The sequence below is a fragment of the Pyrus communis genome, chromosome 2 (genome assembly GCF_041283825.1).
Source record: "Pyrus communis isolate YQ-2024b chromosome 2, ASM4128382v1, whole genome shotgun sequence".
Classification (NCBI taxonomy): Eukaryota; Viridiplantae; Streptophyta; class Magnoliopsida; order Rosales; family Rosaceae; genus Pyrus; species Pyrus communis.
Window position 1 is genome coordinate 26985832 of NC_142566.1, and position 25971 is coordinate 27011802.

Below are 25971 nucleotides of genomic sequence, written 5' to 3' on the forward strand. Positions count from 1 at the left end.
CGATTATAAATTATGAGCAACTAATAGTGTCAACCTTAATTAAAAACTGTGTAGAATTAGAATGCGTCAATAGTTAGAAATAACGAGAACTGACCTTGGCAGAGAACACACCAGTATAGTGAGCAATGGCAATGGAAAAGCTTCCACAAAATATGCAATGCCTCACCTTTTCGACGGAATGGTGGATAATGGATAAATGCTTCGGTTTAAAGAAGCGAAAGTCAGGCTTTTTCCCTTGTAAAATTGAACTTTACCTGCCGTTTTTTAACTCCGAATCACCCCAACAGGGTAGTAAATCAGTAAAAATCACACCTTCCCAACCGTTTCATTTAAATTCCCACGAAAATAACCCACACGCGCCGGCGCCAACCCAACTACAGCACGCGCCAGACCTATGAACAAAACCAACGGTCCTTTCACACTTCACAGTGGGAATGTTGGAAATTTGATTATTAGTGGGCTCAAAAATATGTTTGTTTCTTTAATTTATAAAATATGCTATTTTTGTAGGTGAAAAGACTTAATAGGTCTTATAATTTGAGAATCTCTAAGAATTTTATGCTTGAAGTTGATAGACTGAGAGATTCTGGTCAGTTAATTTAAATCATGTGATCCCTATTAGCTAATCTTACTGATACACCTTGCATAAAAATAAATCCTTAAACTGTTCGGATGTCATATGTCCTGACATCGAAATACGTGCAGAATCGACACGTGACGTTAGGAAATACCTATTCAACTATTACGCTTCACTTCCGAGTCATAATTTAATTGCACTCAATTTGTTTATCTACCTTCAATTGCCACTCTCCAGTATGTCTTAAGCTCATCTCAAGCGCTTATCGAGTCATTTTTATTGTCTTGAGTGTCATATGTACTTGTTATATTATTCGAGAGGTGTTGAAAGGGCTCGAGTTGTTTTTGAAGGGTCTCGAGCAATAGTACCAAAAAACAGAGTTTTCTTATTTCCTGTGTGAAAAAGAAAACAAGGGCATCAATTATTTTGAGCCTCTAAAAATAGATAAATTTGAAAGTTCCCCATATCACGATTAATTCCAGCCGTTGGATGAGATAGAAGCTTCATCCGTGGGGCGAATAGAGTTGTTTAAATACCTGTGCGAGTGGGGATTTGAAAGGGGCCTCCTGCTCATTGTCTTTCCCGCGGCCATTAAATGAACCCCTCTCACTTTCTCTCGTCCTGCACAAACTGGGAAAAATTTAACGGCCATTTTAGAGAGAGAAATATGCAATATTTTAGAGAGAGAAAGTAGAAGCTATCTCTCTCTCATCCGTCACAACAAACACCAAGACTTATTTAGAGAGAGAAATTAAATGCAGAGCTCCAACCACCATTTCCAGCAATCAAACATGTCCATTTCACATTCACACTCCACTTTTAATTAGCCTCTCTCTCTCTCTCTTATCTCCCTCTTCAGCCAAAGCCTCTGCATTTTTCTGTGGCTGGGGAGAGCTTTTGGGGATTTCCGATGTGGAACTCGGCGGAGAATGTGTTCACGAGATCGGGGTCGTTTAGGGAGGGAGGGGACGATGAGGAGGCGCTGCGGTGGGCCGCGCTGGAGCGGCTCCCGACCTACGCCCGAGTACGGCGCGGCATTTTCAGAAACGTCGTCGGAGACACTATGGAGATCGACGTCGGCGAGCTCGAGGCTAAGGAGCAGAAGCTCCTCCTCGACCGGCTTGTTAGCTCCGCCGACGACGACCCCGAGCAATTCTTCGATCGCATGCGCCGGAGATTTGACGCGTAATCCTCTTCAATTTTACTGGATATACTTTGATTTACACTGTTTAGCTGCTGAGAAAATCATTGATTTCAGTAGAATGATGCCTAATGTGATTATTTTCTCAGCAACCAAACGGAGGATTTTCTTTTTGTCCTTTCCAATTTCGAAACTTTTCTCTCGTACTTAATTTGAGTCTGTTTGGCTGCTGAGAAAATGTCGGCAGAGACTGAGAGTACTGAAGTTTCTGTTTTCTCAGCAACCAAACAGATTTTCATTTTGTCCTTTTCAATTCCGGAACTTTTCTTTTGTGCTTAATTTGTTTTGGTGTTCTTTATTTGAGTGTGTAGAGTAGAATTGAATTTTCCCAAGATCGAGGTCCGATTTCAGAACTTGAAGGTCGAAGCTTTCGTCCACGTCGGAAGCAGAGCGCTGCCGACTATTCCCAATTTTGTTTTTAATATGACGGAGGTATAAACTCATTCAAATTCTCCCTTTAATTTTCTTAAATTACATAATTATGTGAAAAATTTGTAATCCTTGCATTTTTCGGATGGCATTTTAGGCCCTTTTTAGGCAATTGCGAATATACAGGGGGCAGAGAAGCAAATTAACGATATTAGACAACATTAGCGGGATTGTAAGACCTTCAAGGTAAGTTTTTTAACCTTCAGTCAGTGCTCGGTTACTGAATTTCCAGTCCAGTGTTTACGAGGAGGACTTGGTTATAATTTGGATGCTATTGTGGCAGTATTTCAAGTCAATTTCTCACGTGATCGTGTTTGATTGACTTGGTATACCGCCTCAGTGACATGTCTATGTGTTTACACGCCTAAGAAGCCGTTGGTATTGTCTTCTAGATTGACATTACTGTTGGGTCCACCAAGCTCCGGAAAGACTACGCTACTATCGGCTCTTGCCGGACGCCTGGGAACCGGTTTGCAGGTAACTCCGTTACTTTTTTGAGTTTCATGAAATCATGAAATCTTTGATCTTTTTCCTATTGAGCAGATGTTTGAAGGGTGAGACAATATTTCGTGTTGTGAAATTACCGCTTTTTTCAGATTTAATGACAGATTTTCTACTAGTTGCTCGCCCCGTTTGACATTTCCTTTTGCTCATTTGTACTTTTGATTATTTTGAAGATGTCAGGGAACGTCACGTATAACGGACATGGCTTAAAGGAGTTTGTCCCTCAGCGGACATCTGCTTATGTCAGCCAACAGGATTGGCACGCTGCAGAGATGACTGTAAGGGAAACTCTTGAGTTTGCCGGACGATGTCAAGGTGTTGGAACCAAATATGGTAAGCTTTGCAAGGTCACGTGTTTGTGTATGTATCGTTCTTGTTTATATGCTGACATGAATACTTGTCATCATAGATATGTTAGTAGAACTTGCAAGAAGAGAGAAGTGCGCTGGGATAATACCCGACGAAGATCTTGATATATTCATGAAGGTACCTGCAGTTGTTAGATATGTCAATTCCATTGTATATGAAATGATTGCTGACACAATTTCTTTTCCAGTCATTAGCTCTTCGGGGGAAGGAGACAAGCCTTGTGGTGGAGTACATCATGAAGGTACTTGTTTGATGCTTGTCATTTCCGAATACATATATTCTGTCCGGTTATTTTCATTTTAAAAATGAATGAAAATATTTTGTGAGGTTATATTCTCCCAAAAGCAGAAATGTCTTGTTTCAACAACATTCTGGACCACATTGTTAAAGCGGGCAAATTGTGAGTTGAAGTTCAAACGGAAGAAGAGATTATGGAGAATTTGTTTTAGTAGAGAGATTAGATTAGGTTTTTTCATTTATCACTTGTTTGGATTTCATTGTCGTGTATAGTATGTCATAAGCTAGTTTTACTCTTGGATTATCTTTTGATACTAAAATATGTTTGACAAAGATTTTAGGGTTGGACATATGTGCTGATACATTGGTTGGAGATGAAATGCTCAAGGGAATCTCAGGGGGGCAAAAGAAGCGGCTTACTACAGGTGCATACTTTGTTTTTTAATTTTTGACGAGGGAGGGAGTTCTTGTGCACTAGTAAGGTAAAGCTGTTTGCTGATAACTCCACTATGATTTCCAGGGGAATTATTAGTAGGTCCGGCGAGAGTTCTGTTCATGGATGAAATATCAACTGGTCTTGACAGTTCTACTACTTATCAAATCATCAAGTATCTAAGGCATTCAACTCGAGCACTTGATGCAACCACTGTCATATCTTTGCTTCAACCTGCTCCAGAGACCTATGAGTTGTTTGATGATGTTATACTTTTGTGTGAGGGCCAGATTGTGTATCAGGGACCCCGCGAAACTGCTATTGATTTCTTTTCATATATGGGATTTAGATGTCCACTGAGAAAGAATGTGGCAGACTTCTTGCAAGAAGTAAGTTATATATAGAAGTCTTGAGTTGTAGTTGTGAATTTGCATTCTGTTACGTACATGGAATGGTTGATAATTGTTTTCCTTGTACGCAGGTTATATCAAAGAAGGACCAAGAGCAGTACTGGTCCAATCCTGATCTCCCGTACCGCTATGTGCCACCGGCAAAGTTTGTTGACGCTTATCGTTTATTTCAAGCTGGGAAGACTTTGTCTGAAGAACTAGATGTTCCTTTTGATAAACGCTATAACCATCCTGCAGCTTTAGCTACGTCTCTCTATGGCATGAAGAGGTGTGAGCTTCTCAAAACAAGCTATAACTGGCAACTTCTTCTAATGAAGCGAAATGCATTTATCTACGTTTTCAAGTTCATTCAGGTACCAGTTCACTTCTGAGTTAGTATCTTTTTTTCCCTTATCCCAATCATCTGTAAGATGAAATTGTTACATTGCGCCACAATGAGTATTTTTTTTTCCGGTTTCTTTTTGCTATCTGGTGCGGATTTCCCAAGTAATATGTTCTGTCTTCCAGCTTCTTTTTGTTGCTATGGTCACAATGAGTGTTTTTTTCCGGTCAACATTGCACCACAATACAATTGATGATGGAGGCCTATATCTTGGTGCACTATACTTTTCCATGGTTATTATTCTTTTCAATGGCTTCATGGAGGTGTCAATGTTGGTTGCCAAGCTTCCGGTACTTTACAAGCATAGGGACTTGCATTTCTACCCTAGCTGGGTCTATACCATTCCGTCCTGGGCCTTAAGTGTTCCAAATTCATTCATAGAGTCTGGTTTCTGGGTGGCAATCACATACTATGTCATTGGATTTGATCCTTCAATTACTAGGTAAATCATACGTTCCTTTGGATTTCTCCATGCATTCTGAAAGTTGGGATGAAATTCTTAGGTTAAATTGTTGAATATGCAGATTCTGTGGGCAGTTCTTGATATATTTCTTGCTACACCAGATGTCAATAGCTCTCTTCCGTCTTATGGGATCCTTGGGTCGAAATATGATAATTGCCAACACTTTTGGATCTTTTGCTATGTTAGTTGTTATGGCTCTTGGAGGATACATCATCTCAAAAGGTAAACTAACATTTTGTCAATGCCTATATGTTTCCAATTTGAGTTTATAATTTTACTAATGTCCTTATTTGATTGCGACAGATCATATACCAAAGTGGTGGATATGGGGTTTCTGGTTTTCTCCTTTGATGTATGCTCAAAATGCAGCTTCCGTAAATGAATTCCTTGGACATAAATGGGATAAGGTAACCTTCCAATTCACTGTATATTCAATTTTGATTAATGGATTATAATTTTTTATTAATTTTTCTAAATCGTATAAATATTCACAAAATTCCACTGTACAGAAAATACATATTTTTTCAAGCTAGTCTCTAGGATTCTATTTTGGAACTTCTAATTCGTATTTTCTGTTATTTATGCAGAGAATTGGAAACGAGACCATTCCATTAGGCGAGGCATTGCTAAGAGCACGCAGTTTGTTTCCACAGAGCTACTGGTTTTGGATTGGTGCTGGTGCTTTGCTTGGATATACAATTTTATTCAACATGCTCTTCACATTCTTCCTAGCTTACCTTAACCGTAAGTCATTTCTGCTCACAAGAATACCCTAATGTTTGTTTTCTCTTTAGTGCTACATGTAGCCAAACAAACTCAAAGAAAGAAAGCTAATTGAGTTGATTTATGATATATACAATAGCCTTGGGGAAACAACAAGCAGTAGTCACCAAGGACGAGCTTCAAGAGAGAGAAGGGAGAAGAAAAGGAGAAACTGTTGTTATTGAGCTGAGACAGTACTTGCAGCATTCAGAGTCATTAAATGGTTTGTAAAGAAGTTCGGAAATTGAATGTATTAGAACAACTCTTTTCAATTAACTATGGATCAGTCTAATTTCGAAAATTCTTGTTCATATCCTGTGCAGCAAAATATTTTAAGCAGAGAGGAATGGTGCTCCCATTTCAACCACTTTCCATGTCTTTCAGCAATATCAATTACTACGTCGATGTCCCTCTGGTGAGAATTTAACACTACTCACTTGCGCCATCTATTCTCGGAAACATGTTGACTATATAATCGTTTCTGATCCAAGTACGGCTGCAGGAATTGAAGCAGCAGGGCATTCAAGAAGAGAAATTGCAGCTGTTAAGTAATGTCACTGGAGCATTTAGGCCTGGGGTGCTTACAGCATTGGTTGGAGTAAGTGGTGCAGGGAAAACCACCCTCATGGATGTATTAGCTGGTCGAAAAACTGGTGGGACGATAGAAGGGAGCATTCATATATCTGGTTATCCAAAAAGACAAGAAACTTTTGCGAGAATTTCTGGTTACTGTGAGCAGTCTGATATTCATTCCCCCTGCTTGACTGTCCTGGAATCGCTTCTCTTCTCTGTTTGGCTTCGGTTACCATCAGATGTTGAGTTGGAGATACAAAGGGTATGCACATAAAATTATTTACTGTTTATGTATGTCTTCATTATAAGATCAATTAATCCATCATTTTAATAATTTGAAAAAAAAATTACATTCAGGCTTTTGTAGAAGAGGTGATGGAACTAGTGGAGCTCACTCCGTTAAGTGGGGCGTTGGTTGGTCTACCGGGGGTGGATGGTTTGTCTACAGAACAAAGAAAAAGGCTAACAATAGCTGTTGAGCTGGTTGCCAACCCCTCAATAGTGTTCATGGATGAACCAACATCAGGGTTGGATGCACGTTCTGCTGCTATTGTGATGAGGACTGTGAGGAATATCGTCAATACTGGACGTACTATCGTATGCACAATCCACCAGCCTAGCATAGACATCTTTGAATCCTTTGATGAGGTACACACACACTCTCTCTCCCTCTCTCTCCATGCATATGTTTACCGAGAATAATGCTTTAGTATCTTGATTCATCCTGCTATAATCTTATCTATCATTGCAGCTCCTATTTTTGAAGCGTGGAGGAGAGCTCATATATGCTGGTCCACTTGGTCCCAAGTCTTGTGATATCATCAAGTACTTTGAGGTCGGATCTTGCATGCCAGTATTTCTTTAATAAAGTGTGTGATTGTGAAATGGTTATAACTGTCAACGTACCATGTAAATATTTGCTTCTGCAGGCAGTCGAAGGAGTAGAAAAGATCAGGCCTGGATATAATCCTGCCACATGGATGCTTGATGTTACTTCTACAGTTGAAGAAAGTCGTCTAGGGGTGGATTTTGCAGAAGTTTACCGGAGTTCTAACTTGTTTCGGTATGACTACTACATGAACCCTGGCTGTGTTGCTTGTACAGAGAACTATCTGTTCCTTTAGCTAACAACCTATATTCCTTTGTTTCAGACATAACAAAGAGTTGGTTGAAAATCTAAGCAAGCCAAGCGCCAATTTGAAAGAATTAAACTTTCCAACCAAGTACTCTCAATCATTTGTCGAACAATTTCTCACCTGTCTTTGGAAGCAAAATCTGTCTTACTGGCGAAACCCTCAGTACACTGCAGTTCGCTTCTTTTACACTGTCATCATCTCGTTGATGTTAGGAACAATTTGTTGGAGATTTGGAGCTAAGAGGTTTCCTTCTTTTTCTTAATCTTTTGATTTTATTGCAACTCTAATAGATTTTGAGCTATGATGATTAGTATCCGTACCATTGGGTTCTATACATGACAGGAATTTACTTTCGTTCTCTTTACAGGGATACACAGCAGGATTTATTAAATGCCATGGGATCCATGTATGCAGCAATCCTATTTAGCGGAATCACCAATGCCACTGCTGTTCAACCTGTTGTTTCTGTAGAACGTTTTGTTTCATATCGAGAGAGAGCTGCAGGGATGTACTCAGCTTTACCGTTTGCATTTGCTCAGGTTTACCTTTGTTGTGTTATGCGACTCTTCTAACGCACGATACCCTGGTATCCCGAAAAGTTATCTAATGCTTTGGTCATGCCTGCAGGTGGTGATAGAGCTCCCTTATGTGTTTGCACAAGCGATTTTCTACTGCACAATTTTTTACTCCACGGCCTCATTTGAGTGGACTGCTTTGAAGTTTCTTTGGTACATATTCTTTATGTACTTCACAATGCTGTACTTCACCTTCTACGGAATGATGACAACCGCTGTCACCCCAAATCATAACGTGGCCGCTGTAATTTCTGCTCCATTTTATATGCTGTGGAACCTCTTCAGCGGCTTTATGATTCCTCACAAGGTAACGAAAGTGACTGCTTTCTTTCTTCTCAGTTTGCTTAATTTGATCACTTGCATTCCGCGCTACATCTCGGATGTACAGTGCTAGTTCAGACACGAAAACCTGATTTACAGGTGAAAACACTGATTGATTGAGTTAGCTATCTAACGCGTTGCACTTGTTCAGAGAATTCCAATATGGTGGAGATGGTATTACTGGGCAAACCCGGTAGCCTGGAGTCTATACGGCCTCTTTGTTTCACAGTACGGCGAGGATGAGAGTCTTTTGACACTAGCCGACGGAATCCATAAAATGCCTGTAAGGCAGTTACTCAAAGTAGGGTTTGGTTACAAGCATGATTTTCTGGGTGTAGCCGGCATTATGGTGGTCGGTTTCTGCGTGTTTTTCGCCTTTATTTTTGCCTTCGCAATAAAATCATTCAACTTCCAGAGGAGATGACATGTCTGATTTTTATACCACATTGCTTCAGTTCTGGGAATGTTACTTGTATTACAAGTATAGCAGCTTCTCCTGAAGAAACAGTTGAGGTATATAGCCACAAGATTTACATTTTTATATATAGGACCAACTTATTTGTTTGTTTTAGATCGAGTGCAGATAACAGCCGGTGGACTGGCTGGAAATTTTCATTTGTAAACTAATTACTTGTTCCATACTTTTGGTTTGAACGCATTTCCTCAACTTACCGAATAAAATGTCGTTGTCTTTTTTGTTTTCTAAGGTTGCGTCTGATAACTATTTTTGTGCTTTTTATTGGCCTGTCAATCATGCATGACTGACAATAAGAAAAAAAATAAAAAAAGATCCAATGGCTTCGGACCATCTCACAAGAGTTATGATTCAAGAGTCGTGTCACGATGGAAAAGCTTACGTATCAAAGAGACGAGTCAATGGTACAACACTGATCTTATCCCCAACTTAACTGTCATGCTAACCAAGCACTAGTACAATTCCATCCTAAAAAAGTAACGATGATAATGGTTGTACCTTTTGACATATAAACTGTACATTAGTTTATATCTATGATGTGAGACTCTATTCTCCGATACATATCAGCTTGCCCTCTCATCACAATCGATTTTTCTCGGGTTATGGACACTCGTATACAATCCGACATATCGTACGTCGGAAGCATGGTAAACCAAATCAACATAAACGGCCTCCAAAGTCCTGGATCCGGCGCACCCGATCCCCGGTGCACTCGTCATAAACGTTGGTGATTTGATGCACATACTGTAGAACGGACGCTTCAAGATTGCGGTGCATCGTGCAGTTGTGAACAAACTACACCATCGGATTTCGATCGCATACTTCTATGGCCCGCCAATGGACGTGGAGATATCACCGTTGATTGACCACAATCGTCCGCTCTATCTCCGGTAACATGGACAGAGTACCTTGAGTACAAAGCAACATATTTCGACAAAGGAGCTTGAACTAATCCAGACAGATGCACACAAGCTGTAGTAGCATACATCTGATGATATTTCATTTGGCCGAAAATATATTTACATATAATCCCCTTATGTTGAACAAGATTCTTCGATTGAGATCGTTTTGACATCGCACTTAGGCCCGGGGCAACAAAATTCTTGTATCGGTTAACTGGGGTTGGTTAAACTAAAGATCTAAAGCGCCTTTTTTTCATGCTACGACACAGTAACCATATAAACAACGAAAGCATCTAAACACTGACTCACTTCCAGAGCTTGACGCACTTGTCATGGCTGGCTGAAGCAACTAACCCCGTAGCACTTGATACCGCCAGAGAAGACACTAGCTTGTCATGAGCGCGCAGAGTCATTGTCTTGTTCTCGGCCATGTTCCAAAGCTCCAAATTCTGAATTCACACCACATCAAAACAAAAATCCGCTTAGCATTTTCAATAAGAGCAAGTCACCGCGTAATAGAAAGGTAAAGAAGTTATGACTTACCTCATAACAGCCAATGATCAACAATGCAGGATAACTAGGATGGAACACGCACGTATTGAATTTGTTGCCAGAACAGCTCAACTCGTGAATAAATTCCCCTTTGCAGCTGGAACCAACTGTCCACACTCGCACCAAATCATCACTCACTGATGCTAGATTCTCGCCAGAAGGATCCCAGCACACAGAATGGACAGCGCTTTTATGACCCTATGATGAATACCACAAGAAACAAATCAGAAAGTAATCATGATGAACATGATGGTTAGGAAAGTTTAAGAAACAAGGACGGTAATCGTAAGATTTTGATTCATATATTTTGAGGTTTGTAAAGAAAAGAGTGTCCAGGCAAAAGAACACAGTAATCTTGTTTTCATATACTTTCACAGTTTCACTAGAGCCCAAACAGGAAGTCAATAAGAAACCTGTAACTTAAGCCTGCAAACTTGTGTTTCGACATCCAAGATGGATACGACATTATCTGCTGCAACAGCAAGGTTTCTTCCAAAACGCGGTTGAAACCTCGCCTGAGTTGCACCACCCTGAAAAAATAGGGTAACATTATTAAATACAAATGGATTTACTAAACGGAGAAATAGAATTCTGGTAATCCGTATATAAAGCAGACAAATTAACACCAAGTTGTATACCTTGAAAACTCCAGCACAACTACCGTTCTTGATACTCCAGTACCGTATCTCACTGTCGTTATCACAGGAGCAGAGAAAGTCCTCTTTGCTGGGGTGGAAGTCCACCGACGTGACAGTGGTAGAATGTCCCGTAAAAGTACGTAGTGAATATCCAGGCTGCACAAATTAACATCAAATCATCAATTGCATGAAACATTATCGGCATTGTATTGAATTAAGAAAAAACAAAAATGTCGACCCACGTTATCAGCATCCCAAACCCTGACGGTTTTGTCAGCAGAAGATGTAGCAAGCCTTGACATGCTAGGACTAAAGCGAACGTCAGTTATCCAATGAGAATGCTCTTCAAGTGTAGACTTGACACTAAAAGTTTCAGTGCACCACAATACAGCCTGCACCACAAAATAATCAATTAATCACGAGTACTGTGTGTTTATATAAACCATATGATCAACAAAAACAGTATCAAACTTGAACCATTCATATTTGCAACACTTTTTTGAAAAACAGGAGCAGATAGCAATTTAAGTTGGTCATGCCCACAGTATCTATATGAAATTTCAATCTAGGCTTACCTTTCGGTCATGCCCACCAGTGGCAAGTGATTTTCCATCTGAAGAGAAGTGGCAACATTCAACTTTATTTGTACTTGCAGGAATAAGCTGGACTTCCGTAAAACTGAAGCCTATTTCATCAAGAAGATATAGAAAGCCTTTTGTTACATTTCCAGCATGAAGAAACCAAGACATACATCTTCTGACATAATTAACAAAGTTCATACCTTTGCTGACATCTGAACACCGAACGACTCTACCTCTAGGGTCAGCATCATCATGTGATAAGAACGACTCAACGTTATCCTCCAAAGATCCATCGTCCACAAAACGGTCTACATCAGTCTGCAATATATAGCTCAGTTACAGATTGCCAATGAAGTTCTAAGAACAATCCCTGATAAGTAAATTTTCTACGTTTTCTCGCAAAGGGCACATTAATGATAAGAAAATCACAAGTGAGTCAAGTCTCTAAGAGCATGTTATACCCACTACAAGTGACTTGGGGTAACACAAATCAAGTCATCCCAAATGCAATCAATACAGAGAAGTTAGATAAAATAATTTCAAGTTTCTAACCAATTTATTTGGCGCTGATGCAAGTGAGCCCAAGCCATCAGAGCCAAACATAAGTAGAGACTTCGACGAACCACCATTTTGGGGTAAAGTTGGCATAGACATGACATCTCCTGCTGTGTTAGTAGAAGGCGTTGAAGGTGAACTGAGAGATGGCCCTGTGGTATTAACTGTCCCTGAGCTATTGGCAGGACCCGAAGATGACACTGGTAGCTTTCTCTTTCGCCCAAGTTGATTCTTTGAAGCCTTAAACAAGGAAAACTAAAGTGAGAATCTCATATAACAGTATTCAACACTAATCATGTTCACAGCGAAAATACAGATAAAAAAGCCGTTGGCTCTAGAAATATGATGAAATTGAGTTTAGTATTATAAAACCAGTTAAGTAGGATGGAAGTTAAAGCATGCAAACTACACAATATATTTCTAAGAACGTTTTTACTGCAATGATCAAGTTGAAGAAAAGAAAGAGATAGATAAAAAAAAGGACATAGCTATAGAAAACATGAATTCAATAGGCAGTAACAGAAAACCTGATCATTCCCTTGTAAGGTGTTAGGCATGCTACCATCTGGCGCCACGCTGCCAGAACCCATAATTTTTTCATGCTGCTGAAGGTGTTGGCTTGAATTCTGAGAATGCTGACCTGAAAGCGGATGCTGAGAATATGGCTGCTGCTGTTGATTGTTGCTTTGCATCTGCTGCTGCTGTAACTGATAAGTTGGCTATATAAGCAAATATTTATAGGAAGCATGAAGTTGACATCTAGTGATAATAGTTAAGCTATTCAAAAAATCTAGTGTAGACGAAGAAATGATACCTTCATCAGCATGTCAGCATCTCCACGAGGCAAGACCGGGCAACCAACTTGCACTGGTGATCCAACATTAGGTACATCGACGGAACTTAATTGACCATCCTTCCCAATAACCAAATTTCGATTGTTGAGAAGCATTTTCATCCGTCTATTGTCCAAGTCATTGGAAGATGGGGAAGCCAAATTTTGTTGTGCTAGCATAAGTTGTTGCTGTTGCAGAAGTTGATTATAGGGTTGTGGGGACTGCATCAAAGAATTTTGCTGCTGAAGAATCCCAGATCGAAGCCGATCAAATCCCTAAAAAGGTGAAACTCAATCAGAAAACCACTGTTTATCTAATTTGAAAGAAACACAAAGAAAAGATACATTACAATCATATAGAGTGGAAGGGTATATTCAGTCCTACCGTTAAAGGCCATCCTTTCAGAGTCAAATTGTTATTGCCTTGATTTGATCCTAAAATGAAAACACGAATCATTTGTAAGAGAAGAATTAAACACAAATATGAGTAATGATTTCTACACATAAACAAGCAATGAAATATGCAACAAATTGAAATGGAAATTGCATTTTCTGCATTAAATATGAGTCCTAACTGATGATATCAATCAGTAGATTCAGTACCGTGAGCACCAATCAATGATCCTTCTGAAGCAACAGCTCTGGGGTTCATCACCTCACTCTTTATGTCCTGTTTCATCATAGAAAACACACCCACAATAAGAAAATCAAATTATAGGGATAAAAGACAAGGAAACAGATCACTGATGATAATCACCTGTGAAGAACCAGGAAGTTGCTGACTCCGACTGTGAGGTTGTTGAAGATTCCCCAACACACCTTCAGGTGTATCATGCAGCATTTGACTGTAAAGGAGTTCAACCACTTTCATACTAAGTATCAATTGCATGCAGAGAACAAGTGTTACACCGTAAAGCTGAGTCATGATAAATGTGGAATCTTAAGAGAAATACCCAGGAGGCAGGCCACCTGCTGTGGCTGCTTTCATCATCGACGCATGATTGGGATCCAAAAGCTGACTCATATTATCGCCTAACCTTTGCTGCAGGGTGTATGTATTGTGAGTTTGTAACTAGATTAAACGAATATAAGATAGAAAGAAAGTCTCTCGGAGTAATATGGAAAAACTCATTACCTTGATAGCTGCATCATCCATAGCATCTCTCTGTGGTGGAAGCTTTAATCTCTCCTCGTACATTTTTGTTGCCATAGAATTTGCAGTTGCCGGGTTCTGCCTCAAAAGAGAATCATTGGCAGTGCCATTATGAAGCTGGGTCCCATCTCGACGCTGCTGTTGCTGTTGCTGCTGCGGCTGCTGCTGCTGCTGTTGTTGTTGTTGTTGTTGTCGCTGCTGCTGTTGCTGCCTTTGTAATAGAAGCTGCTGCATTTGCATTTGATCTTGCTGCTGAGGCTTCTGCTGCTGCTCCCTCGCCTTTATCACTTGAGTCTAACGCATCCAGACAAACAGTGAAACGACTTAAAATGGAGAAATTCAAAAGATGTCAACTATATTGCAAGGGCAGCAAAAACAATAGAGCCAGGAATGAAGTCAAATCTAAGTCCACACCTCTATGTAAGATGCAGCTGCTTCTGAATGCTTCTCATTCGTCCTAGCAATGAATATGTCCCAAAAGACAGACCACCATTCAAAAAGAAAGCCACCAGGTGCATCAATAGCTGAAGCAACCATAAAATCAAAGAAATTTAATTAAATTCACGTATAAATTCACGTATATACAATGAATCTCTTTTCTTTGGCAGATTTAAGTATATTCTCACCTACAGGATCCGTAGAAACTTTTCCTTCATCTTGAAATGCCTTTGCAGAAGCATGTAATTTTCTCTTCATAAAGTAATCATAGATATACACATCCAACCTGTGATCCAAACACATTATAATGTTTCCACACGTCACGAATCCAAAAAAACTCTTTAACATTTGAGAATCTGCAGAAAATAACATTGACAGAAGGTACAAAATGCAGAAACAACATCTCACATGATGCTAATCCACCAATCCAGTGCCAAGAAAATGAATGGAACTATTAAAAGTGAAAATCTTCGAGCCCCGAAAACTCGAATTCTTATCACTGATTATCTTTTTTAACGTCAAATTTTGTTGAAGCGAATTACTTAATTCCTAGAACTAACTGAATCAAACACGAGAAACAAAATTTTAAGCTGTTTTAAGAAAATTCACAGCATCAAAAGACATGTTACTTTACTTCCGCTAAGAAAATGTAAGAAAAGCAACTTTTTGGATCCCCAATGTCCCCATACAAGTCTGAAAAGTTAAATTTCTTTCTTATTTTCCCCTTTTTTCCCTGGAGCATGAGGAAAAAAATAGAAAACTGGGAGCCAGACAGCCAGGGCGTTACCAACAACAAGAACACAACCTTATCATACACAAAAAAACATTGAGGATATCTCGACATAGCTTGCAAAAACATGTAAAATCAAACAACCCAGTACAGATTAAGGTCAGCAAAACATGAAAAACATAAATTTACCACAACCCAACAGCAAAGGTTCAATCTTTAACCGAAAGGATGGTTATTTATGCGAGAAAACGAACAACATAAGTGAAACAAACCCAAATGCCAAAAAGCAAAACACCATAAAATACCCATTTGGAATAAAAGATGAGAAAACAATAGTACCCACCAAAACCCTACAACCAAAAACTCACTAAAAAAAACCCCCAGAGTCCAAGTTGCTGCCATGGCAGTAAGAACACGAAAAGCCCCAGAAAATTTTCGACCAAAATAACGTTAGGAGAAAAGAAAATTTTTACAGTGCAAAATTACTAACATTTTATCAGCTTCCCAATTGGTCTGGCTCTGAGACATGACTAAGATATTCGCAGCAAGTTTAATCTGCAGGAAAATCCGAAACTTGGGACACTTAGCGATGATGAAGTAGAACGTCGGAGGCTCTGTCTTTTTTTGTTCTGCGGAAGCAAACGAGAGTTTGTTTGTTGTTCTTTTTTTTTTTTTGTCAAAATATATTCTATCTTTCTCACCCTATTAAACTTATAAAAGAAAGTTGAAGGAAGACGGTCACCCCCTCGTTAAGTCAACACTAAAATAATAAATTCTATTTGGCATTTTTACCAAAATGGTTCCCGAATTAACATAATTTTTCAATTTGGTTTCTAAGTTTGAAGTGGTTTCTGTGTTTATTCACCGTCAATCATTTTGATCATTCCCTGATAATTTTGTTAAACAAGAATCAAAATGAAACAACACATTTAAATTTCACGGATCAAAATGAAAAATTATATTAATTTCAAAAACTATTTTAATTAAGAAAACTCTTCTATTTTAGTAAAAAGCGTGCAAAATTTTTGGACCAAAAACCCGAGTTGGAACTCCTACGAATGAACTTTTTAAAGCCACCAACTCATCGATTATGGGCAGTTGAATTTATGGTCAAAAGTGTGTTGCCGCCCCCATGTACTTCCAAAACTGCATAAAAAGAAATTAATTACGGTAAGTGTTATTGGCACTTCAAAAATCTCATTCTACATTCTTAATAAATGTATTTTTCTTTCTAAATATAGAAAATTTAGAATGTAAAATGAGATTTTTGAAGTGTCAATAACAATTCTCTTAATTATTATCGACGGATGCCTCTATATTAAAAAAGAAAAGGAAAGTTATACTTATACATAATTCTAAAATGGCACGCAACCCGTGCAAAAACATGTTGGCCTTTAATTTATGTATTTTTAAAATGTTTGTTGGGAGTTATATTTTTGCCAAATTTTTAATAACTTGGTTGGTAAGCAACACAGCCATGTTTATATAATTTAAACCATGATTTCCACATCAAATCATTTTAATGGTCTTATTTTTCTATAATTCAAATTTTCTTATGTAATTTATTTTAATGTAACGCATTTTACGTCTCCTTATCTTTACATTAGCAAGATAGGGTAACCTAACAAGTGCATTTTTAATATTATGTTTACTTGAGAGGGTACTTAATCAGTCAGCACGCTAACAAAGGAACAATTTGTTCCATATTTAGATATCATCCGATTATATAAATACAACTTTCAATATATATAATCTTGCTCAAATATTTGATTAACTAGCTGATCAGATTGTTCTACTTCGAGTTTTGTTTGATTCAATCACAGTAGGACACACAAATAGGTCAAAAGATGAGAACAAGTTTGGAGAGACCCTCTCTCTCTTTTTAAATCTGTGGCCGGTAAAAGGTATGCATATATCAATCACATCACAGTTGAAAATATTTACTGCCAATTGTCTTCATTGGTGCCAGAGAAAAGGAGCCAAAAAAGTTGGGACATGCTTTTGCAGATTTGCCGAAAAGGGTCACATAAGTCAAAAGATAGGTGGCTGGGAAATTCCAGTCCTCTCAATTTTTTGTAGAGCACACCATTACAGCAACTCCAGCGTTGGAGTCCTCCCTCCAGGCAATGCACTATTCAATCCACCTAATGAACAGTAACTGCCCTTAATGAACAGTAATAGCCCTGGTAATAGCATTTGCATCTCCACCGTTACACTTCAATAGCCCTGACAATAGGCAATAAAATATTAGTATTTTATTTATTTATAAAATAATACAAAATAATTTTAATTGTAATATCGGATAAGTACACAACGCAACATCTTCAATAAACGACCAATTCGTACCTGCACCAGTGGTCATTTTGTTGAAAAAAAATGGATTCAAACTTTGAGACAAAGAAAGGAATGTGATTGAAAGTAGTTGAGAAAATATGAAATTGTTGTGTAAGGTAGATGATAATGAGAAGGTATTTATAGAAAAGTAAAAACAATTTTTTTTACAATTTTTTTCAGATTTTTTTTCAGACTTTTCAGATTTTTTTTTTTGAATTTTTTTGAATTTTTTACAATTTTTTTTTTAATTTTATTCAATTAATTAATTTCTGCCGTTGGATATAAAAAAATTTGAATTCCAACACTTCAGATTGTGCCACGTGTCACAACGGTAACTTTTCTTAATTTTAAAACTATTTTTTCTTTTATTTTTTTATTTATAAAGCATATTATTATCCACCGTTGATCTCAGATCGAACGGTGGATATTAAATAAGACTTTTTTATTTTTTTTGACCGTTGAGATCGAACGGTCCAAATTAAATAACCGTTGAGATCTAACGGACCGTGGAAAGCCACGTTGCTTCCCAACGGTAACTGACAAAGGTTTTTTTTTTTTATTTTGTGTCAGCGACGCGCCCCCACTCGCGAGTGGGGTGCACGCGCTTGACATAAAAAAAATTTAATATTGCCTGACACCAGGCTGACATCAGCGCTGACGTCACATGGCCTCAGGCTCTCGGGCTGGCAATTCCCCACGGGCCCGGGGCTCGGGCCTCCACCTTCACTCGGGCTTGCCCACGCTGGAGCTGATCCATGGGCCTCGGGCCCTTGTTTTGTCCCCTGTACCCCGAGTTTTAGCCCACGCTGGGCTTGCTCTTAGCTCATGAATAGTTCCAGTTTTATGAAAAAACCCTAATCCCAATACTGATGCATAACAAGGCAACAAAAATGAAACTGACTGCATATATAAATTATAGGGAAGAGATTCGGTCCGGATCTCTCTCAACAAAGCCCAAGGAAGTAATCTGGGTCCTTAAAATTTGATCAAACGACTAAAACAAGGGGCCCTTTAAAAATTATAATAATTGCAGCAGTTGGATCAAATTTCAAAAACCCGGATCACTTGATCCTTAGGCTTTAGTAGGAGAGGTCAAGACCAGATCTCTTCCCTAAATTATAAACTCAGTTGTGTACAAAAATCTGCCATAAATCACATCACATGGTTGAATTCAAGCACTTCCTCCAATGTGCATGTGAAGCCCTTTTCTTGATAGAAGAAGAGACGAGATTCAAACACAGGATCTCAGCGCAATGGTAAACGTTTGACAACTTGAGCGACAAGCTTCGTGTTATTAGCGTTAATGGTAATAAAACTTGACATAAAACTGATATCTAATGCACATATAACTTGGTAATAAAAAGTTAAACCAACTCTAACAAGTAATTTTTAGGTAAAAAAATACCCAGACAAAAAGGGAGGCCAAGTTTCTCATTCCTTGAAATCATCCTTGTCGTCGATTGGAATTGGTCTGTTTCTCCAGAAGACAGCAAGGGCACTCCCACCAAGCTGTTCGGAAGGACAATGTACGATGATAGTAAATAACGTTGTACTTTGTAGAACTCCCATAATTAATTACCTCAAAAGGGTAGTTAAGAAGGAAATTAAGAGAGTTAAAGAGAATCGTACCGCCATGCAAACAACGCTGACAGCAGAAGGGACGGCAACAAGAGGGTTTGTAAAATGTTTTTGAGCAAGTAAAAATCCAAGTGCTGAGCTCTGCGAACGAAATATCGAGACAGTAATTAGGGGGTACTTAAATGTATGAACTCGTTCAACTTGACAAACACCGTGCGAAAATCTGTAAGAAAATACTGAATGAGAAGATGGCTACCTGCATCCCACACTCTATGGATATGGTACGAGATGTAGATTCACCAAATGATAACTTCGAAATCCAGTAACCAATACAAAATGCAGCACTGTGCAGAATAGCCACTGGGAGTATCAGTTGCGCTCCTTGTGTTTTCAAGACTTCAGAAACTTGCCCAATCTTAACAATTATGCGAATACAAGTTACCCTATTAGATTCGTAATGTAACTACTATGAATTTACTGAGAAACAAAATGTATCCATATGGAAGTCAATTCAGTATATGTTTGCGACTTACCGGGCTGGCACAGAGTAGAGTGGTGAGCAGTACTCCAATTAAAGGTGTCACCGCAGCTATTTTTGAAGTGAATTTGGGGAAGAACTCATTTGCCAGTACTGTCATGGAAAGCCCCCGGGGGGGGGGGGGGTTGATTATAAATTTATGTCCAGATATTGGAAATAAGCTAAGATTTGTAGAAAGATTTCAAATTCCAAGGATAACTGTAAAAACCTTCTATTTACCTCCTACAATTGTTGGCATTAAAACAACCTGGAAAGTGCTGAGAGCCAGGCCCTGCAAAGATGGCGGGGAGAAAATCTCAGTGTAAACAGACTATTTCCGTATCTTTATATTTTATCCGTAAAATTTCTTTAATTACTCTTGGAAGTGCTAGCCAGCAAGTAATACTTATAAACTGCAGAAGTTCAAGTATTACATAACTTATCAACAAAGTTTGTTAACCATGTTTCAACTTACCGCAGCATCAACAGGAACAAGCTGGCCAGCAAGAAGCTTGGTAAGAAGTGGTGTCATAATAATAGCTCCTATTGTTGAACACCTACAGATTGACCACAAAATAATTGTTGCTTCAATATGTGACATTACGATAAACTAAGGCTGTCGAGTCTGGTTTTATCATACTTCAGTAGCAGTATAAGTTAATAAATACTGCAAACATATCCAGGACCTGCCAAAAGTCAAAATAAACATAAACATTTGAGGGCATGTAACTTACGTTGTCATGAGAACAGAAAGCGCTACGTTTCCCTTAGAGATATAAGTTGCAACATTTGATGCCTGACCACCAGGACAGCACGAGACCAAGATAAGACCAGTCGCAATAGGTGCAGAAAGTTTGAGAGTCTGAAAATCAAAATGAATTTTAGATCACTTATATTTCGTCAATGTTACATCTGCATCTAAACACTCGCAAGCTGTTCATCAATATAGAATCCAAAACATGTAATCCATAAAACTTAATCTAGTCAACATTCCCCTTCTTTGTAATAGAAGAGAAGATCTTCAAACACTGGCGGTAAAAATGAGATTTTTTCGCTAAAGACTGAATTGAGTAAAAATTTAATTACAACTGTAAAACATTTCAATAGTAAATTACATGACAGACAACAAAAAATTTGACGAAGAATTACCAGGGCAATAACAAAACCTAGTAGGGGTTTGATCATGTACTGTGCAAGAAAACCTACACCCACCTGAAACAGAAAAATTAATTATAATTTAAAAATTAGATTATTCTGTTTCAGATACTGTCTGCGATTTAAATGTGAGTGGATGCTACTCACTGTCCAAGGATTACGCAAACATCGTCTAAAGTCCTCAAAGGTCAATGTCAACCCCATAGAAAGCATGAGGAAACCAAGGCCAAGCGTGAAAAGGTCTGTCTGCAACCAAGTTACCTGTAGAAACTCCATAAATAAGCTAGTTATACACTAGTTGCTATGCCACACAATGAAGTAGCAGACAGAGAGATTACCGCAGCTGGCTTGTAGATCCCAAGGATGGTGCCCAATATGACCTGTCCACGGAAGTAGATTTAAAACTTGCAAGTGTTCTTGAGAAAGCTTTATTTTGAATATACACAGAACTAAGCAATTAAGAAGTACCAAAGACGAGAATCTGGGTAAATAAAATGTAACACCTACCCACACAGGAAATAGAGTTGTCAAAGTTTCGATTATTTTCTCGTACAGGTTCATCCCACTAGGAGTACTACTAGGAAGATCTCCAGATAAATTTGTTGCAGCCTTGCAGAAAACTTTGGAGTTCCTACATATAGTTGTCAACAAGCTGATGAATGTAGACTTGGGTATTCGTAACCAGGAAGTACACGAAAACGGTAATCATCTTTACAAATAAAATTAGGACAGCCTAGACCGTAAATGGTTGAGACCGTTATTGTCCTACATCATCCAACTGGTGTATATTCCACATTCTCCTCCAAGACTAAACACACTTATTCCGATTGTCTTTACAAAATTGAACTACGAGACCACTATTGTTCCCACTAGCATTAACCAGTAACTCTTGTGCATGATCACATTGATATACTAACATATATGCTCATTTTTCTCATCAAACAAAGGTAACAAGAAACATAAAACACACCTTGATGTTTGAATTATCGAAGAAGAAGGTTTCACAACGATGGGACTCCATGTCTTGCTTTGGATCGCACAGCACCTTACATTCTCAGGCACAGAAAGTTCACCTATGAAGTCTGAAACACCAATCACTGTTAGAAAAATAAATGCTAGAAACGGAGGGACATAAATAAACGTCACACTCCCCACAATTCAGGAACCCGAAAAAAGTCTCAAAGCACAAAAATTTACAGACAAAACATCAAAACGAGCTTAACCCAAATTTCTTGTCAGCAAATTTTAAAGTCCCAAAGCACAAAACTTTACAGATAAATCATCAAAACAACCAGAACCCAATTGGCAAATTCCCCAAAAAACACAATCCAGTAACAAAAATCAACGAAATATTATATCCAACGTACCCAGATGAGACTGCAGCCTCCTTGCAGATAAAGAAGCAGCTGGCCTGCAGAAAGCGTCGCATGTTCTCAGCTTGAAATCCTTGAGAGCAAATTTCGACGATATGGACGACATTGGATCGAATCAAACTGCTCGAACGATTCGATCAGACGGAGAAGACGAAAGGATTATGGGTTTAAGCTCAAATTTCAGTGGGGGTTTTGAGTGAGGTTTGCTGCAGAGGGAGGTTTTGGTTGCCTCCAAAAATGGTGGGGGTCTACGTTGCCTTGTTGGGAATCGTGGAAACCGATGAACCACACAAATGAATCTATCCGTTGCTTGCCTCATCCAAATTCTTTTCGCAAAAGAACGAAAAACGTTGATTGGTTTTTTGATGCTGACTTTTGAAAATTACAGTCTAGTCGGCATTGTAAGTACAGTTGAACAGTCGATAGCTTGAGCCTTGAGCTGATAGCTCCCACATAATTTCGTTTTGATTTGGGAAATCTAATTACAATTGAGTTTCACTTATTTGACCTGAATTTTTAATCAAAAATACGCATTATAGTGATAAAAGAGCTGGGGTGGTGTTGGATTGAGATCTACTTCTGAATTATGTGTCCTGCCTCCCAGAATGAGAGATTTAGATCATCCAATTTCAATTTGACGGTTCTCATTAAATTGAGATCTATTCTAGATTTTTGTTTAGAGCTCGTAGACAGAGAGATCCGAACACTCTTATTAGCTCATCTCACTTACCCATCTCAAAAATTCAAAAAATTAAAACTACATGGATCTCTTTCTCTCTCTTGAATGGTCCAAATCTCTTGATTTGTGGACTCCAGACATAGATTCGGAGTGGGTCTCATTCTGAATGATGTTTAGAGATCATATTCTCAACCACGTGATGTGACGTTTAATAGTTGAATTTTTTTTTTAAACCACTAAAATGAAATTCAATCATCAACTGTCACATCTTTTAGTTTACAAAATATGATTTAAAAAGATAATTTGTTACTATTTCCAAAAAGATAATTTTTTAAACATTTTTTAAAATTTTTTGATAGAAGGAGTGAATCATACGAAAACAATAGATAAAAACACAGATAAGAAAATAAAAAAAGATGTGTGTTTAATATATTTGTTAGCAAATACTTGTGGTGATGTAATATAAAATTATGCAATTTTCCGAAAAGAGAAAAATAAACTATTAAACTGTGGGCCTAGTGAAGGAGCACTCCTCTATCATTGGGAGTTGGGACTGAAGGAATCCATAAATATCCATGAAGTTTAAGTGGGCCTTTGGGCCTTTGTTTTCCCCTGGCGATTGTAATCAATGGGCCTCTGACATTTATAAGTGACCCATATTGGCACTGACTAGGGCGGTTCACCCTACTCTTCGAATGTTTTATCCTATAGAACTATTTTTTGGAGAGTTTCTAGTATATTTCAGTGTATTTTATACACGATGATTTTATACCGTTAAATCTTTGGTATTGAATTCTTGACTACGGATTTAACGGTTAAAAATTAAATAGTAGAATTTTAGACCAAGGACTCTTCCCACCATCGAGGTTAGAGATGGATTTCTAAATGAATCATGAGGTTATAATTTTTCACACTGCACCTCAACTTTTGCGACATTTGTCCAATTTACAACCTTGTAGGTTGATAATCTAGTCAACCATTAAGGACGCATTGTAGAGCAAGACCCACCAGCAGTGCCACAAGAATCACACGAAGGATGTTTTGCAAGTGGGTCCATCACTTACACGTCATTAGTTAACACTAAGTAACTTGTCAAAAAGTGTAAATTAGTTGAATGTCAAAATGTTGAGACGTTGTAAAAATGCGAAACGCGTGGCTCATTTTGATACTAACTAAGACTTGAATGGTGGTGTAGAACGTAACTTAGGCCTAAAATTGTGGTCCATAGAAGGAGCCAAAACTGGTGCTCAGTGGCTTCTCAAGTTTACACCAGGAGGATGTCCGGATTGCCCTGTTTTTTTCTTCTTCCCCCATTTGCTGTCACTAATCAGAAAAACAGTGATAGCGCACGTGGTAGAGACTAGACATGTAAGAGTGAGATGGACCGCCGGGCCAAGATTTTTGAAGCAAATGAAGAATTGAGATTCTATCCGAATCTCACTCTAGAACTCGTTGATTAAGTAATACTGACCGTTCAATTTAAATCATGTGATTTTTATTAGCCTATACCACTGGCTCATCTTACACACACTTTCTATTTATATATTTTTCTCTTGAACACTCTGAATTGCTCGGTTCACAGACTTAGAAGTGTTTTAGATCCGGAGAAGATCTCAATCCACCGTTGAGAGCAGCTGTAGTGCTGCGTTGGCTCTTTCTATGCTGTAGTCTTGTGTTGGCTGTTTCTATGTGATTGGTTACTGCTCCTACCTTATTCTTCCATATCAGCCACCATTTTCATTGAGATTTGTCTAGTATGCTAAACATGCATACATGATTGACAATGATGAAAATTTAACGATTAAATAATCTTATTGTATACAATATATGAGAACATAGTAAAATTTACAGTCCTGTTAAAAAAAAGGTATATTCGACAGCTCTCACAAAAATACAATCTGACGTCGCTAGTTCCACAGGGTGTAAGAAAATTATCCTAGGCAAGAAGTTCTACCAACTAAATTGGTTCAACTTCTATAGGTGGTTCATCTTCTATAAACAACTAAGAGTGGTGAGTGGTGAACCACACATGAGATGGATTACACTTTTCAACAGCCAAGACGCCCCAACAACCTAATCACTCTCTACCTATATTATATACTAATTATGTCATCATTAATATGTTTTCCAAGTTAAACATATATTCTCCCCCATGCAATCCATGTATTTGTTCCTACTCAATGACAACACACCCCCACCTAAACTCTCCATCTCATCTTTACTCCCTCTCTCTCTCTTTTTAATGATATCATCTATTTGATACATTCTTTTCTCATGCATCATTCAGTTGAAATTGGTTAAAGTGGTTTGAACATGTGAACCGAAAATTTACGAATGCTTCGGTTAGAAAATGCGATTAGGAGACAGAGGCTTGAAGTTCAAGGGGTAGAGGAAGACTTGGAATGAGACTTTAAGAAAAGACATGGAGTACTTGGAGCTAACGGAATACCTTACTTAATAGGGTAAGACTTTGTTGTTGTTATTGTTGTTGTTTATGCATCATTAAATTTCAGTGTTTTTAGTACCACTATTTTCGTCAATTTCTTTGATCGCAGATTCATAAATATAAATATGTGTGTCAGTGTGTGTGTGTGTGTGTGTGTGTGTGTGTGTAGACATTATAATGTGTAAGAATATTGAGATGGATTGTATGAAGCCATGATAGCAACTGTGGTAAGTAGAGTTGACACATTTCTTCACTTATTCTCTCGACTCTGTATCTTGGGTTTTAGTTTCATGCCTATAAATAGGTGTAACAGAGTACAAATAAATTCTGCACCAATACCAACTACAGAGCAAGCATGTTGTATCTATCTTCCTGCATAATTGGTTTGTTTCTGTAAGAAAAATAAGCACTGGTCTTTTCAAATATGCTCTTACCGAATATCAAGTACTTAGGTTTTGTTTCCACAGAAAATCGAAGTTTGGTGAGATATGTAGGAACGTTCATTAACATAGACCTCTAGTGTATGGATAAAATTCGTTGTTTCCTCGGCAGTGGAAGATCCAATATTTTTACTTTATGGGGTTAAGACGTGAACATTTTTTATTTTTAAGGGAACTTTAACGAAAAACTCCTGGTACTATTTAATTTAACGAAAAATCAT

General features: G+C 38.3%; 3 protein-coding genes across 7 annotated transcripts; 1 reads left to right on the forward strand and 2 right to left on the reverse strand.

Annotated features, from left to right (window-relative positions):
- Window positions 1–1135: 1135 nt before the first annotated feature.
- LOC137746547 (ABC transporter G family member 32) lies at window positions 1136–9078 on the forward strand. 2 transcript variants are annotated; one of them, XM_068486563.2, is made up of 24 exons: window positions 1136–1762; window positions 2090–2210; window positions 2305–2393; window positions 2600–2684; window positions 2885–3044; window positions 3121–3197; window positions 3268–3321; window positions 3652–3742; window positions 3838–4139; window positions 4232–4513; window positions 4668–4984; window positions 5067–5227; window positions 5309–5412; window positions 5593–5749; window positions 5868–5990; window positions 6091–6182; window positions 6270–6602; window positions 6698–6988; window positions 7092–7175; window positions 7270–7403; window positions 7492–7719; window positions 7844–8015; window positions 8104–8358; window positions 8524–9078. In XM_068486563.2, the coding sequence occupies exons 1-24, from the start codon at window positions 1488–1490 to the stop codon at window positions 8794–8796; spliced, it is 4260 nt and encodes a 1419-aa protein (XP_068342664.2). In that variant the 5' UTR covers window positions 1136–1487; the 3' UTR covers window positions 8797–9078. The 2 variants fall into 2 exon arrangements, with proteins under 2 accessions (XP_068342664.2, XP_088546148.1); XM_088690022.1 differs by having other exon boundaries at window positions 1223–1762; window positions 2095–2210.
- A 712-nt stretch (window positions 9079–9790) lies between these two features.
- Window positions 9791–15927, reverse strand: LOC137746548 (transcriptional corepressor LEUNIG). Of its 4 annotated transcripts, none has more exons than XM_068486564.2 (18): window positions 15719–15927; window positions 14687–14784; window positions 14475–14584; window positions 14043–14354; window positions 13861–13949; window positions 13665–13752; window positions 13511–13577; window positions 13293–13342; window positions 12890–13183; window positions 12603–12782; window positions 12073–12315; window positions 11721–11838; window positions 11515–11624; window positions 11182–11331; window positions 10940–11095; window positions 10715–10831; window positions 10293–10499; window positions 9791–10198 (listed from the first exon to the last, which is right to left on the reverse strand). In XM_068486564.2, the coding sequence occupies exons 1-18, from the start codon at window positions 15754–15756 to the stop codon at window positions 10055–10057; spliced, it is 2571 nt and encodes an 856-aa protein (XP_068342665.2). In that variant the 5' UTR covers window positions 15757–15927; the 3' UTR covers window positions 9791–10054. The 4 variants fall into 4 exon arrangements, with proteins under 4 accessions (XP_068342665.2, XP_088546156.1, XP_088546159.1 ...); XM_088690030.1 differs by having other exon boundaries at window positions 12603–12794; window positions 15719–15916; XM_088690033.1 differs by having other exon boundaries at window positions 12603–12776; window positions 15719–15915.
- Window positions 15928–18807: 2880 nt separating this feature from the next.
- Window positions 18808–22686, reverse strand: BASS2 (Sodium Bile acid symporter family). Its single transcript, XM_068487095.2, has 13 exons — window positions 22180–22686; window positions 21783–21894; window positions 21320–21443; window positions 21151–21192; window positions 20960–21073; window positions 20807–20869; window positions 20392–20519; window positions 20133–20214; window positions 19898–19949; window positions 19674–19771; window positions 19397–19555; window positions 19192–19281; window positions 18808–19071 (listed from the first exon to the last, which is right to left on the reverse strand). The coding sequence occupies exons 1-13, from the start codon at window positions 22289–22291 to the stop codon at window positions 18994–18996; spliced, it is 1254 nt and encodes a 417-aa protein (XP_068343196.1). The 5' UTR covers window positions 22292–22686; the 3' UTR covers window positions 18808–18993.
- Window positions 22687–25971: the final 3285 nt, after the last annotated feature.

Excerpts from the sequence above, each read along its gene's own strand:
- LOC137746547 (XM_068486563.2), top strand. The coding sequence starts at position 1,488 with ATGTGGAACTCGGCGGAGAATGTGTTCACGAGATCGGGGTCGTTTAGG. Across the intron at positions 5,750-5,867 it reads CTTCCTAGCTTACCTTAACC|CCTTGGGGAAACAACAAGCA; the intron begins GTAAGTCATTTC and ends TATATACAATAG. Across the intron at positions 5,991-6,090 it reads GCATTCAGAGTCATTAAATG|CAAAATATTTTAAGCAGAGA; the intron begins GTTTGTAAAGAA and ends TATCCTGTGCAG.
- LOC137746548 (XM_088690030.1), bottom strand. The coding sequence starts at position 15,756 with ATGTCTCAGAGCCAGACCAATTGGGAAGCTGATAAAAT. Across the intron at positions 13,343-13,510 it reads ATCATTGATTGGTGCTCACG|GATCAAATCAAGGCAATAAC; the intron begins GTACTGAATCTA and ends TTTTCATTTTAG. Across the intron at positions 11,096-11,181 it reads GGGTTTGGGATGCTGATAAC|CCTGGATATTCACTACGTAC; the intron begins GTGGGTCGACAT and ends TAATTTGTGCAG.
- BASS2 (XM_068487095.2), bottom strand. The coding sequence starts at position 22,291 with ATGTCGTCCATATCGTCGAAATTTGCTCTCAAGGATTTCAAGCTGAGA. Across the intron at positions 20,215-20,391 it reads CTTTCTGTTCTCATGACAAC|GTGTTCAACAATAGGAGCTA; the intron begins GTAAGTTACATG and ends GTCAATCTGTAG. Across the intron at positions 19,772-19,897 it reads AATGCCAACAATTGTAGGAG|TACTGGCAAATGAGTTCTTC; the intron begins GTAAATAGAAGG and ends TTTCCATGACAG.